The 15166-nt window shown below is 34.5% G+C and overlaps 1 protein-coding gene across 1 annotated transcript; it reads left to right on the plus strand.

The window, feature by feature from the left end:
• The first annotated feature begins 223 nt into the window (after positions 1–223).
• LOC102582629 (putative quinone-oxidoreductase homolog, chloroplastic) lies at positions 224–2125 on the plus strand. Its single transcript, XM_006366939.2, has 4 exons — positions 224–559; positions 669–810; positions 896–987; positions 1202–2125. Exons 1-4 carry the CDS (start codon positions 494–496, stop codon positions 1892–1894), a joined length of 993 nt encoding a protein of 330 aa, XP_006367001.1. The 5' UTR covers positions 224–493; the 3' UTR covers positions 1895–2125.
• The last annotated feature ends 13041 nt before the right edge of the window (positions 2126–15166 follow it).

A 15166-nucleotide genomic window follows, 5' to 3' on the forward strand; every position in this document is an offset into this window, starting at 1 on the left:
AGATTAAAGAATATTTTTGGTGAATTCTATTTATCATTAGTTTATGATAAGATTCATTTTTTTTATCAAATCAAAACTAGACAAACAAATTAAAACGAACAAACAATTACTTAAAAAGTTTCAAACCACACCCCTATGAAATAATAATTACTTTCTTCAATTTGTATTTGTATCGTTAGAAAAATGGAATGTTTCCTTCTTATTCATGCCATGATGGCACACAATTCAAACAAGGCAACAAGGAGAATATTTCAATGCATTTGATTGGTTTACTAACAACTAACAAGTGATAATTGTTAAGCCACGACTACACAAAGATGAAAATTCACCTAGACAAGTAGTAGCAAAGGCCGACTTTGCACCACTTTTCAACTATGCAAACGCATAAAATTCGTCCCCAATCTAAGTTTAAATGCACCTGCTGAATCAATAGATAGGAGGATCAGAGTACGTAAACAAAATTAATTAGCGAAAATAATATATAGCCGGAGGTATGTCAGGGAAGCTAATGCGCGCCGTGCAGTACGACTCTTATGGAGGAGGAGCTGATGGATTGAAGGTACTTACTCTCCTAACCATTCATTTTGAATGAAATTTTATCTTATAAGTAACGCGATTCAATAAATATATAATATGTTTTACATCGTCTTTATTATTGCTTGTTGCAGCATGTTGAAGTTCCAGTGCCTACTCCGAACAATGATGAGGTCTTGATAAAGTTGGAGGCAACAAGTTTAAATCCACTAGACGTGAGATTTCAGAAAGGCGTGGCTCGTCCTTTTGTTCCTCGCAAATTTCCCGTTATACCATGTAAGTTAATTCTTTAATTTCGTTTATTGTCTTCTTATTAAAATTATTCACTTTTGAAATTGTATCTTTAATTTGTGAGGAGTAGGTATTGATGTAGCTGGAGAGGTTGTAGAGGTTGGATCAAATGTTGTGAAATTTAAGGCTGGTGACAAAGTTGTGGCTCTTCTTAATACCATTGTAAGTCCAATTCTTTCCATTTTTATTTTTTTTTGGTTTAATATGATGAGTTAACGGTAGAAAATTGTTAAACTGGCAATGCAATTTAACCGGATATTGCATGTTGTTGTAGGTCAATTTAATTTGATAGCGTAAGAATTCATTGCATTGTCGATGCACAAAATAGAAACTCTTAATATTATAGTTGTAATAATAATTGAGTGCTTGATAACAGATTGGAGGTGGATTGGCAGAGTATGCAGTTGCAAAGGAGAGCTTGACTGTTCAAAGGCCAGAGGAAGTATCAGCTGCTGAAGGTGCAGGCCTTCCAATTGCTGCTCTTACAGCACACAAAGCCCTTGTTGATATTGCTGGAATCAAGCTAGACGGAAGTGGACCGCGTATGAATATTCTTGTCACTGCTGCCTCGGGTGGTGTTGGACATTATGCTGTTCAATTGGCAAAGTTGGGTAATACTCATGTTACCGGGACATGTGGAGCTCGTAACATTGAATTCGTAAAGAGCTTAGGAGCAGATGAGGTTCTTGACTATAAAACGCCACAAGGAGCAACTCTTAAGAGTCCATCAGGAAAAAAGTATGATGTAGTGGTTCACTGTACTAGAGACATTGCCTGGTCAACATTTGAGATTAATTTGAGTGACACAGGTAAGGTCATTGATCTTACTCCTGGGCCTATTTCAATGTGCACCTATGTATGGAAGAAACTGACATTCTCCAAAAAGCAGTTGTTGCCGTTGATTTTGATTCCTAAAGAAGATAAGGAATTGAAATTGCTTGTTAAGTTGGTGAAGGAAGGGAAGTTAAAGACTATGTTTGACTCTAAACATCCTTTGAGCAAGGCTCAAGATGCTTGGGCTAAGAGCCTTGATGGACATGCCACAGGAAAGATCATTGTGGAGATATAAAAGTTACTGTTTTCCTAAAGAAAATACTAGAGTGTCTCACAGAGTATTAAGAGTTGTAAGGTATTATTCTTATAGATGTAGATTGATCAATCTCATCCTATATACAAAGAGATTGGAAATCGCCTTAATGATTATTTGTACTTGAGTCTATCATTTGATGACTGTATGTCATGTAATATTTTTTTGTACCTTCCCCTTTAGACGCAATAGTAAAGTTGTAGCTTTTCACTACAAAGTTCAGGTGATTCTGTCATGATCCAAAAATCGGGCATGATGACACTTGTCTTATCCCACTAAGACAGGTCAACCTAAACCCAAAAGCGACAAGGTAAATGCAGAAGTAAAATAGAATAAGGAACTAATCATAACATAAATCTGCGGAAAACATAATAGAACTCAAAATGCCCCCAACGATTGGTGTCACTTGTTCAAGCCTCTAAGTATTACAATAGATTCAAAGGAAATACAAGTTTGAACGTCTTTGTATCTAGAACAAAACAAGACATAATGAAAGAGCAAGTGATGTCTTTCGAGATGACAAACAACTACCTCACGAGCTCCAAAATCAAGCCTTAGACGAAGATAAGAAGAAGATGGTCAAAACGATCTGGGCTTGTAACCTACATAAGTATAGAAAGCAAAGGAGTAAGTACCAACAACAACGGTACTCAACAAGCATCCCTAACTAACCCTAAGTAAAGCAATACTGAACACAAATACTCCACCACACCATCCGAACCTCCACATACTACAACCTGCATAGAAATCAGACCAGCCCATCCTAACAGTTTCACAAATGAGAGAACAATACACTACATATATCAAATGTAATTCACATATTAGAATCTCCATAGCATCATATCACACATTATATCCAAATACTCATGAACATCACAATCCGCTCATAAATGCCATGAATGCTAATTAAATGCAAATGCGATGCAATGGAAGTCAAATATCGTGGTGCATGTCTGCCCTGTTGGCACACACCCGTTGCACAAGCATCACAGGACACATGGAGCATATATCTGTCCATACTTTAAAGCATTTACCGCTGAGTATCAAGTCGGGACCCATGATGGATGTATATGTTCATGCATCCGTCGAAAATCATTTTCTATCGGCATAAATATCACTCGCAGAAACCATTTTTCATCGACATAATCATCACATGCTGGAACCTTTTCCCATTGGCATATTAAAGATCTAATTCTCATCATAGTATCTCAGAACCAATGCAAATAGGCACGTTCACATGAACAATGAAAAAATGATAAATGACATCTCAATACACAATCCACAATTAAACAACCATGATACATCATCAATAGTGAATGAATATAATTGTTCAAACCAATCATGTTACAACATCAATAGTGAATCGATATAACAATTTAATCAATCGTGACACAACATACATTAGCACATCAACAAAATCCTTTTTACACAATGATATCATTACTAGAATTCACTCGACAATTAACAATAGACAAGGATTTCGAAGCCGTTCACCAATTTCCATTACTCCTAGTCACACAAGGAGCATATAAGATTCAATACACTTAAAAAATGGTCAAAGAGGTCCACTTTCCTCAAAATAGCGAACAATCCACTTGACACTTGAGTTTTTCCTCTCCGATGAGCCTTTGAATCAACACAAACTAAACAAATCTGGAATCACAATAGAGATTCGAGAACAAAAACATCCATATCGGTGATTTTGAAAATCGGGTCCAAATTGACCCAAAAAGTCATTCCCGGGGGCTAGGGTTAAATTTGAAATTTTGTATGAAATCATGTTATCCAAAGGTTTTGGAACTCAATAGTGAAAACTATATCGAAAAATGAATTGAAACAAATCTTAAATCATCATTTTTCTTAAAGATATGAGTTCTTGAAAGAATTTTTTTTGTTCAAGTCTTTTAAAATTTGATTAAGGTTTCTTAATTTTTTTTTTTAAAATTAATTGACGATTCTATGTCAATTTTAATATTTTTGTCAAAGAGTTAAAGAAGTACATAATTCATAATTGAGACTTTAAATTGTATTTTCCAAACTACTTTATTTATTTTCAAACTCTTCAATAAAACACTCATTTCAAGTATCTCTTCATGCATTCAAAAGTGATATATAAACTGAACTTAGTGAATGTGGCAAATTAAGAACTTTGAGTTGCAGGCAGCAACATCATTTAAACGTGATTTGCATTTCAAATATTTCAACATTCTCAATTCAAGTATCTCTTCATGCATTCAAAAGTTATAATATAAACTGAATTATGTGGCTGCAACAAACTACAATCTAACTAAGCTAGTAAGTAAAGTATAGTATAATTATATTTAAGCAAATAAATAGCTTTTTTTCAATTGATTAATGAGTATCTCTTAACTAATAAGTAGTTCTAAACACTCTAATGGTCAATAACAATATTCAGATATGTTAGAATTCTAATTTTCTTTGATTTTGCTTTTTGATTTACTGAATTCATGATGACAAAATGGAGTGTTTTGTTAAGGTCATAACCCATATACTAAAATGAAACGAGTTGAATGAATCCTGTTCTGAAGTGAACACAAACGCTTTATTTATTTTTTATAATAATTGTAATTCTAATTCTTTGGTGATTTTCTAGTTTTTGATTAACTTATTGTGAATTATTCAGCTTGCATGTTTTTAATGGATTTCAAGATGCCTTAAATTGCGGGGACGTACTAACAAAAATTCAAATTTATAAATCCAAATGCTAATAGTGAACTTAATTAGTTTAGTTTAATCAACATGATCCTAAGTTTCGAACAGAGTCCATATATTTAATTTTTTGGATATATATTCTTTACTTTTGAGAAATTAAAGTTTATTCTATTATGAATAATAATTTATTAAAGTCTTCATAAAAAAAATGAAATATAAGCTATATTCTCTTATGTTTAGTTGTTGTGTCTTAATTCTAATATTGTCACAATCTAGATTGTCGTGAGTGACACCCAAACTAAATCACATGGTGGAAAAATAAAAACTAAGCCAAACTAAACCCAACACGCTATTATAAAAACAAGCTTATCAAATAAAGTAGTAATAACAATTTAGACAACTAAAGAATGGAGTCCTCATAAACTCAACTCAATAATCAAAATAATTGTGCGGAAATAAACCCCTAAGAACTAAAAGTCATAGTACCAAAACTCTAATATATAGTTATAAGAATAGGAATAGGAATCCTAGTTGGAAAAAGAGTCTAATGTAGTGTCTATAAATAGGGTCTCAATGTAAGAATTTAGACACACAATTTAATAATATTTTTCTCCTATAATTCTCACATGTAGTGTCTGTTAAATTTGAAAAGACTCAAAGATGAATTAATGTGAAGATTTGGTAGTTAGAAGATAATTCTTCATTGGTACAAAAGTCAAGATAGCAACTTTGTAGGTGAAATTTAGGTAAACCATAAAATGGTTTCACAAGTTAAACCTTGACATTTTGACACATTGTGAAGTCATGGATGACATCAATAGGAAGAATTCACTCCTATAAATAGGTAGCTCCTACTTCATTTGTAGCATACCTATCACTTGCCTTCTCATCTTCAAAGGCATTTGATCTTCTTTCTCTCTTGTAGTATTTCACTTGTACTCCTTTGGAGTGAAATAAATATTGGTTGATTGTGTCCGAGGAGTAGGCAAAAGAAAACAAAATTTTACCGAACCTCGTAAATTCCTGGTGTTTTTTTTAATTGTTAGCTCATTTACTATTTATTAGCTACCTTTAGATATAACAGTTGTGATTTCATCACTCTCTATATATTCAGCTTTCGCAACAATTGATATCAGAGCCAAGATATTATATGAGTATACTCTGTGGTTGCTGCACAGTCTGAGCTTCCACAACAGAAAAGATTTACTTTAGTTTTTGCATTGTTAGCTTGTAAATAGTATTTGTAGTAAATATGGGAGACAATAAAAATGATGAGTCACATCGAATGTCAATAATACGTCATCATTGACATCTTCGATTATGACAAGAATTGTGTCAAATGCGAAATTTGCAGTTGAAATTTTTGACGGGTCAGGACATTTCGGAATGTGGCAAAGAGAGGTACTTGATGTCCTTTTTCAACAAGGGCTAGATATTGCTATAGAAGAAAAGAAACCAGACAATGTAGGAGAAGAAGATTGGTAGATTATCAACTGTGTTGCTCTTTGTTCTTCTTTTGGTCCGTAAAAAAAGCTAGAATGTAGAGTGGAAGGAAGGAAAGTGACGCGGAGCCCGTTCTGAATGCTTCTACGATCTGGAAGTTCTCGCGAAGAGAATAAGATACTGCTCCCATTCCCTCTTTCTTTTCCCGCTTTGCCACCACGCCTATATTGTAAATATGAAGTTACGAATAATCCAGAGGAGGCGGGACAAGACTGACTTGAAAAGACTCTCTACTTGAAAGGCAATGGCTTTGAGGGTACTAATTGTGATATATGGGTAAGGAATTTTGAAAGAAGAAACGATTTGGTCTCAATAAAAGAGCCTATGAAAAGAAAATGGAATTGAAAGTTCCTTGCCTTAGAGTTCGAGTTGACAGAGAGGAATGATAGAACTCTTGGCTTACAAGACATGGGCAACTTTGCTATTCAAAGGGATAGAAGTAAGAAAATGTTGGAAGAGATGGCCTTAAACCTGTTCTTGGTTCTATTAATTAATAATTAGATTGTGCCACGTCACTGAACTTAGAGTAGGAAATTCCAGTGAAAGCTTCATCCTAAGAAGACTGAAGAAGAGCAAGAACATCGGGCATACATTGATTTCGTTGAAAAATACTGAATTTCTATCGACGACATTCCAATTCAAAGAATTAAAAAAACTTCGAATTCTCAAAAGAAGACTGTTACGCTTCACTTATATTCCTAGTAGCACAATGAATGATCTGTAGTGAAAGATTTGCAGAATATGGACATGAATTTTACGGATGGAGATATGGCCTTAATGTTGTTAAGTTCACTTTCCAATGAGTTCGAGCACCTTGAAACTACCCTACTGCATGGGAATGATGAAGTATCTCTCAAAGAAGTTTGTTCTGCCTTATATAGTTATGAACAAAGAAAGAGAGAAAAATAAAAAGGCGGAGAAGCAGAAGCTTTGATTGTGAGAGGTCGTTATCAAAATCATATGAGAATGAAGAACAGGAGATCCAAGTCAAGATCCAGACTCAACAAAGATGAATGTGCCTTTTGCCGAGAGAAAGGGCATTGGAAGAAAGACTACCCAAAGTTGAAAAGCAAGGCCAAACCAAATAATGGGAAGACTATCATGGATTCAAATGTGGCTGATTGTGATGACTCAAATTACTCACTAGTTACAACATATCTATCCAAATCATCTAATGTATGGTTGATAGACTTATCTTGTAGCTATCATATGTGTCCCAATTGGGACAAATTTGTTGATTTACAAGAAGGAGAATGTGGAGTTATTCACACCGCAAATAATAATTATCTTACCGCATATGATGTTGGTTTAATTTGATTAAGGAATCATGTGAATTAACCTGAACATTAACATATGTTCGATATGTACCGAATTTAAAGAAAAAATCTCATTTCTGTAGGAGCCCTAGAGTCCAAGGGATTCAAAGTCATTGCAGATAATGGGGTAATGAGAATATGCTCCAGCGCACTAGTGGTAATGAAAGCAATTCGAAGAAATAATAACATGTACCACTATCAAGGTAGTACATTTATTGGGACAGCGAAAACAACATCCAATGATGACACAGAGGCAGAAATGACCAGGCTATGGCATATGCACTTGGGACATACTGGAGGAAAACCGATGAAAACTTTGTCAGATCAAGGATTGCTAAAAGGAGCAAAAACTTGCAACTTGGAGTTTTGTGAGCATTGTGTCAAGGGAAAGTAAACATCCATAATACTAAAGGTATTTTGAATTATGTTCATTAAGGTGTTTGGGGTGCTTCCAAAACACCTTCATTAGGTAGAAAACACTATTTTGTAACCTTTGTTGATGACTTTTCCCGAAGACTGTGGGTGTATACGATGAAAACTAAAGATGAAGTGTTGGGAATTTTTCTCAAATGGAAGGCGATGATAGAGACTCAAACTGGCAGAAAGATCAAGTGTATTCGCACAGACAATGGTGAAGAATACAAAAATGATCGTTTTCCAGAAAATTTGTGAAGAAAATGACATTGTCAGATATTTCACCGTCAGAAATACACCACAACAGAATGGAGTGGCAGAACGCATGAACCGGACTTTGTTAGAGAAGGTTCGGTGTATGTTGTCCGGCTTGGGCAAAGAATTTTGGGCTGAGGCAATAACATATGCATGCCACCTCCTTAATCGTATACCATCTGTTGCTATAGGTAGGAAGACACCATTAGAAAAATGGTATGGAAAGTCTGCTGAAGATTATGATTCTTTATATGTATTTGGCTCGATTGCATATTATCATGTAAGAGAGTCAAAATTGGACTGAAGAGCAAAAACAGCTTTATTTATGGGGATTACTTCTAGAGTCAAAGGATATCCTTTATGGTGTCCATAGACAAGAAAAATTATTTTCAGCAGAGATGTTACCTTTGATGAATCTGCCTTAACAAATAAGGTAACAGTTGAAGAAGTCAAATAAACTGATGGTGCTTCAAAGCAGGTGGAGTTTGAGGGAAAAATAATTTTTCCACCACAGGAATCAAACGAGGAAACAACAAAAGATTTTCCTCTAGAAGAAGAGCCAGTCGAAGGGGAGGTTTCATCTCAAGAACCTCAACCACAACTTGAATCAATAGCAACCAGCAAGCCAAAAAGAACAATAAGAAAACCTGCTCAACTCATAGATATGGTGGCTTGTGCAGACTCAATTGCAACCTATCACATTTCTACCACTTATAAAGATGCAGTTCAAAGTTCAGAAGAAGATAAGTGGAGGATTGCCATGGATGAAGAAATGTATTCCCTTCATCAGAAGCATACATGGAAATTGGCCAATCTCTCGGAAGGCATGAAAGCAATTGGGTGCAAATGGGTATTTATAAAGAAAGAAGGATTTCCTCACCAAGATGTTCACTACAAAGCAAGATTGGTGGCCAAAGAATATGCTCAAAAGGAGGGAATTGATTATAATTAAGTATTTTCTCCAATTGTGAAATACTCTTCCATTAGAGTTTTGTTGGCTTTGGTATCATAGTTGAATTTGAAACTAGTTCAGTTGGATGTAAAATCTACATTTTTCACATGGAGACTTGGAAGAGGAAATCTACATGACCCAGGCAGAAGGATTCAAAGTTGATGGAAAAGAAAATATGGTGTCCAAACTTAAAAAATCTTTGTATGAATTGAAACAATCTTCTAGACAATGGTACAAACGATTTGAAAATTTTATGTTGTAGCAAAGGTACATAAGAAGCAAATACGATCATTGTGTGTATTTGCGCAAGCTTGAAGACAATTTTGTATATATCTTCTCCTATATGTTGATGATATGTTGATAGCTTCTAAAAGTCAATAAAAAATTGAGAAGCTAAAGATTCAACTAAGAAAAGAGTTTGAGAGTAAGGATTTAGGTGAGGCAGAGAGGATTCTTGACGTGGAGATAAAAAGAGATCGACATTAAAAGAAGCTCTTATTATCTCAAAACGAATATTTGAAGAGGGTACTAAATCAATTTGGCATGAATGAGAAAACGAAGTTGATTAGCACTCCGCTTGCTCCTCATTTTAAGCTTACTGATACTCTTTCGACAAAGAATGAAGCAACACGTGAATATATGTCAAGAGTCCCATATGACAATGTTGTTGGTAGCTTGATCTATGCAATGGTTTGCACAAGGCCAGATATTTCACACGTTGTTGGAGTTGTAAGAAGGTGCATGCATAATCCTGGAAAGGATCATTGGCAGGCTGTAAAATGATTTCTACGATATATTCATAATACTGTAGATGTTGGCTTGGTTTTCGAGCATAAAGATAGTCAATATCTTGTTGAATATTGTGACTCAGATTATGTAGGTGATTTGGACAAATGAAGATCAACTATTGGTTATGTTTGCACCATTGCAAATGAACCAGTTAGTTGGAAGTCTACTTTGTAGTCAACAATTGCTTTGTCTACCACTGAGGTAGAGTATATGACAATTACTGAGGTTGTGAAGGAGGCAATTAGGTGATAATCAAAGTGTTATTCAATTACCAAAGAACCAAGTTTATCATGCAAGGACGAAGCACATTGATGTCCGATATCATTTCATACGAGACATCACAGAAGAAGGTGAAGCCATAGTGCTGAAAATTCATACTACAAATAATCTTGCTGATATGCTGACAAAAGTGGTGACTGCGGTCAAGTTTCAACATTGTTTGAACTTGATCGACATTGTTAAACATTGAACATTGAGGTTGAAGACACAATAAAAAAATTGTTGTTGAGAGAAAGTTGATAATGGAGAATCTTGCTAAGGTAGAGATCTGTTAAATTTGACAAGATTCAAAGATGAATTAATGTGAAGATTTGGTAGCTAGGAAGATAATTCTTCATTGGTACGAAAGTCAAGATAGAAAATTTGTAAGTGAAATTTAGGTAAACCATAAATTGGTTTCACAAGTTAAACCTTGACATTTTGACACATTGTGATGTCATGGATGACATCAATAGGAAGAATTCACTTCTATAAATAGGTAGCTTCTAATTCATTTGTAACACACCTCTCACTTGCCTTCTCATCTTCAAAGGCATTTGATCTTCTTTCTCTCTTGTAGTATTTCACTTGTATTCCTTTGGAGTGAAATAAATATTGGTTGATTGTGTCCGATGAATAGGCAAAAGAAAATAAAATTTTCCCGAACCTCGTAAATTCCTAGTGTTCTTTTTATTATTATCTCATTTACTATTTATTAGCTACCTTTAGATATAACAGTTGTGATTTCATCACTCTCTATATATTCGGCTTCCGCAACAATGTCTATAAATAGGATCTCTCGCCCCTTCTCTCCCTTGCCTCTCCCCCCTCTCTTTTTCCCTCCCCTCTCTCTTTTCCTCTCCTCTCTCTTGACCTCTCCCCCACTCAAAATACATGTAGCTTCATTAAATTAAAAAAATCAGAAACTTTTTCGAACATTTCAACACCACCCGACAGTAAAGATCAAGAAAAAGAAAATCAAGAAAGCAGTTGACTTGTCATAAACACCTAGTTAGAGTTTAGATCTAGTGAAGAAGGGAGCAAAAAAGCAGTTCAACAACTACCTAAACCATTTTTGCTCCTTTTTCTTTAGTATTTTGGTGCAAAAAAAAAGCATTAGTGTGGTGGTTGAGCATGATATAGGAGAGAGTTTTGTAATATCTTATTTTAATTGTATTTGAAAAATTATATTTTGTATTTTTGTATCAATTGTATTTGTATTCATATGAATACAATCTGTCAAATGTATTTGTATCCAATCAAAGAGAGGACAAATACAGTTGTATTAATTGTATTTTGAATACAATTGATACAAAATAAATATATAATACAATGCAAAATAAATACAGAATACAATTTGTTATGTTTTGAAATTAATTGATACAAAATAAATACATGATACAATGCAAAATAAGTACAAAATACAATCCTCTCTCCTCCCTCTCTCAATGTCACTCGCCTCTCTCCTCCCTCTCTCGATCTCGCTCGCCTCTGTCCTCCTAATATGTATTCATTTTGATACAAATCAATTTGTATTTGTATTCTTTTTCTCGAAAATCAGCAAAAAAATACATTCTCTCATCTCTCTCTCGGATCACCTCGCCTCTCTCCTCCCCCCTCCCCTAACATTTTGTTATTATCCATAATTAAGCAAACTATAGCTATATAGTCCTATTTAAAGCCTAATGTTTGCTATTTTTGTAAGTTTCCCTTATTTTTATACATTAAGGGGTCGTTTGACACAATTATTAATAACACATGAATTAGTAATTGAGAAATTAGAAGAAGAAAAGAAGAAAAGAAGAAGAGAAGAGAAGAAGAAGATGAAGGAGAAGAAGAAAGAGGAGCAGAAGAAGGATGAGCAGAAGGGGGGAGCAGAAGCAGGAATGAGAATAAACAGGAGAAGAAGAACAAGGAGAGGAGGAGAAGAAGATGAAGAACAAGAAGAACAAGAAGAACAAGATTGGGAATTGAATTGATTGATCATTCCCTCAAGTTGATGGGATTAAATAGTTGTTACAGATAATGTAAATAAGGAAAGAAGATAGTAAAATATTACAGAATCTCCTAGCTGCCTAATTAAAGAAATTAGGGAATATTCTCATATCTATATTATTTAATCATACCATATTTAAATATTATCATATCTACACTATCCAAATATATCATAATTAACACTCCCCTCAAGCTAAAGTGTATAAGTCATATGCTCCTAGTTTTCCACAAATATAGTCAATTCTGGATCCTCGGAGTGATTTTGTGAAAATATCCGTCAGTTGATCTTTTGAGTTGACAAAACTTGTCGTGATATATCCAGACTCAATCTTCTCTCGAATGAAGTGACAATCTATCTCAATGTGCTTCGTTCTTTCATAGAACACTGCTTTAGAATCGATATGCAGCGCAACTTGGTTATCACAAATCAATGTCATTGGTTCAACTCCTCTCATCTTCAATTCTTGGAGAAGTTGTCTCAACCATATAAGCTCACATGTAGCTAGTTCCATAGCTCGATATTCTGCCTCTGCTCTTGATCTAGCTATGACAGCTTACTTTTTACTTTTCCAAGATATTAGATTGCCTCTAATTAGAACACAATAACCTGAAGTGGACCTCCTTTCAGAAGGAGATCCTGCCCAATCTGCATCAGAATATCCAACAATGTTGGTGTGTCCCTTATCTTCAAACCTTGTCTTGGAGAGCTTTTGATATATCGCAGGATGTGAATCATTGCATTCCAATGACTATCACAAGGTGATTGCAAAAATTGGCTAACTATACTAACAACCAATGAGATGTCTGGGAGTGTTATCGTAAGATAGTTGAGTTTGCCAACAAGTCTCTGATATATGCTAGGATCTTTTAGAGGCTCCCCCTATCCTGGAATAAGCTTAGAATTTGGATCTATTATACTGTCCACATGCTTGCAATCCAACACACCAGCATCTTCCAAAATGTCTAAGATATATTTCCTTTGAGTAATAGCAATACCATGGCCAAATTGTGCCACTTCAATGCCCAGAAAGTATTTCAACTTGCCCAAATCCTTAATCTGAAAGTGACTTGAGAGGTGTTGTTTGAGTTGAGTAATACCTTTATAATCATCTCATCTAATAACAATATCATCAACATAAACAATTAAAAAGATATGTTTGCCATGAGATGAATGTCTATAGAATACAGAGTGATCAACTTTTGTTCGAGTCATTCCAAACTGTTAGACAACATCTCGAAAATGACCAAAACATGCTCTGAGAGACTGGTTGAGACCATAGAGGGATCGACGAAGTTTACAAACTAGTCTAGACTCCCCTTGAGCAACAAACCCTGGTGGTTGCTCCATATATACCTCTTCAGCAAGTTCTCCATGTAGGAATGCATTTTTGATGTCCAGTTGAAACACTACTAAAAAAACAGTGTTTAGCGACGGATAAATCCGTCGCCAATAGACATATATCCGTCGCTAAACTATATTTGCGATGGATTAGCGATGAAATGTTGACCGTTATAATTTTGCTTGTAGCTAACCCCTTTGCAACGGCAAAATTGATTCTGTAGCAAGATTAGCGACGATTTAGCGACATATGATATCCGTAGTAAAATGGTAGCGACGGAAAGTTTTGTCGCTAGATTTATATATTTCGTTGCAAATTACATAAATGAATTCGTCGTCCTATAATTTTACGACGAAAATAATTTATCGCTAATCCGTCGCAAACTTTTGGCAACCAATTAATATTTTGTCGCAATCCGTCACCAATTTTAATTCTTTAACTATTCCCAAAAATTCGTCGCAATTTCCATCGTTAAATTTGTCGTAGGTATAAATTCTTTCTATTCATTTATTATTGTTTATAATATATAGAAAAATGTAAATTATTAAACATCCTAATAATAACAAATATTCATATAACATAAATGTTACTTCATATATAACCCGTGCACCAAAACATATATTCATCTAATATTAAGTCCAAAACATCTACACCAAGTATCAAACATCTAGCAATTACTAATGTTTAGAACTCGTTATTGTTACTGCATAATTTGTTTTCCTTTAACAAAAATCAGATAAGAAAAACTAATGCTAGGGAGAAGAAATATGGTCATCATCTAAAACAACCTTACTAGGCACCATAGGTGTTGCTGATGATGCATCACCAATAGGAGTATCAGCTGATTGATGTGATGGTAAAGAAGTTACACCTCGTATGCGCTCAAGTAATATAGGAATCATGTGATCAGTCAATGTAGGAATCAATTTCTTCACGAACTCATCCATATTTTCCATCGGTGCAGATTGAGAAACAGATGGTGGTATTGATGATGAAGCATCAGATTGAGAAGAGATACAAAGATTTGGTCCATAGTAACTTTTTGCTTGAGTTCCAAGACCATATATTCTTCTCTTCTTTTCTCCACCTGCAGCTTGATAATATGCGTCACGTTGATCAATATCAGATTCAGACTCAATTTTCTCACGTAATATTTCTTCATATCTTTCCTGCAATAAGTAGAGACATTAAAATTATAATAAAGAATACTAACTATAAGTTTCTCCAAATAAAAAGAATATGAATGTCAAAAGTCGATAATTTTATAAATTCTACTTACATGAACAATTCGTGCTCGCTCATCAACAAAAGATTTTCCATCGTGATCATGTGTGTGGACGTGCAAATGGAGCTCACTTGGTGTTGGGTCTCGACCCTTTTCAATAGCCTACCCAAAAAAAATAAATTGCCCCAGTTATGTTATGAACAATATGATATAATTAGGTAAAGTATTTCAATAAACACAAAAAGTCTATTTAATTTCAGTGAGGAACCCACAATTGAGGTTGCCCCTATGGCAGAAATAATGCTAACAATTCAAATCGTGCCTCTAAAGATGAAGGAACCAACATTTGTAAGAATTGAGATATCTTTCATAACTTTCTTATGCAAGTTTCAGATTCAAAACAATTAATATGTACCTATACTCATGTGTTGGATATTTTTCTTTAAGCCGAGAATTTATCGGTAACAATCTCTTATCTCACAAAGGTATAAATAAAATCTATGTACATCCTACTCTCTCTTAATTTTACTATAT

Source organism: Solanum tuberosum, unplaced genomic scaffold, assembly GCF_000226075.1.
Source record: "Solanum tuberosum cultivar DM 1-3 516 R44 unplaced genomic scaffold, SolTub_3.0 scf00641, whole genome shotgun sequence".
NCBI classification, from domain to species: domain Eukaryota; kingdom Viridiplantae; phylum Streptophyta; class Magnoliopsida; order Solanales; family Solanaceae; genus Solanum; species Solanum tuberosum.

What these genes read in the sequence shown, in the direction of transcription:
- LOC102582629 (XM_006366939.2), top strand. Translation starts at nt 494, where the DNA reads ATGTCAGGGAAGCTAATGCGCGCCGTGCAGTACGACTCTTATGGAGGA. An exon ending in GAGGAGCTGATGGATTGAAG is followed by an intron (nt 560 to 668) that starts GTACTTACTCTC and finishes TGCTTGTTGCAG; the next exon opens with CATGTTGAAGTTCCAGTGCC. An exon ending in TGGCTCTTCTTAATACCATT is followed by an intron (nt 988 to 1,201) that starts GTAAGTCCAATT and finishes GCTTGATAACAG; the next exon opens with ATTGGAGGTGGATTGGCAGA.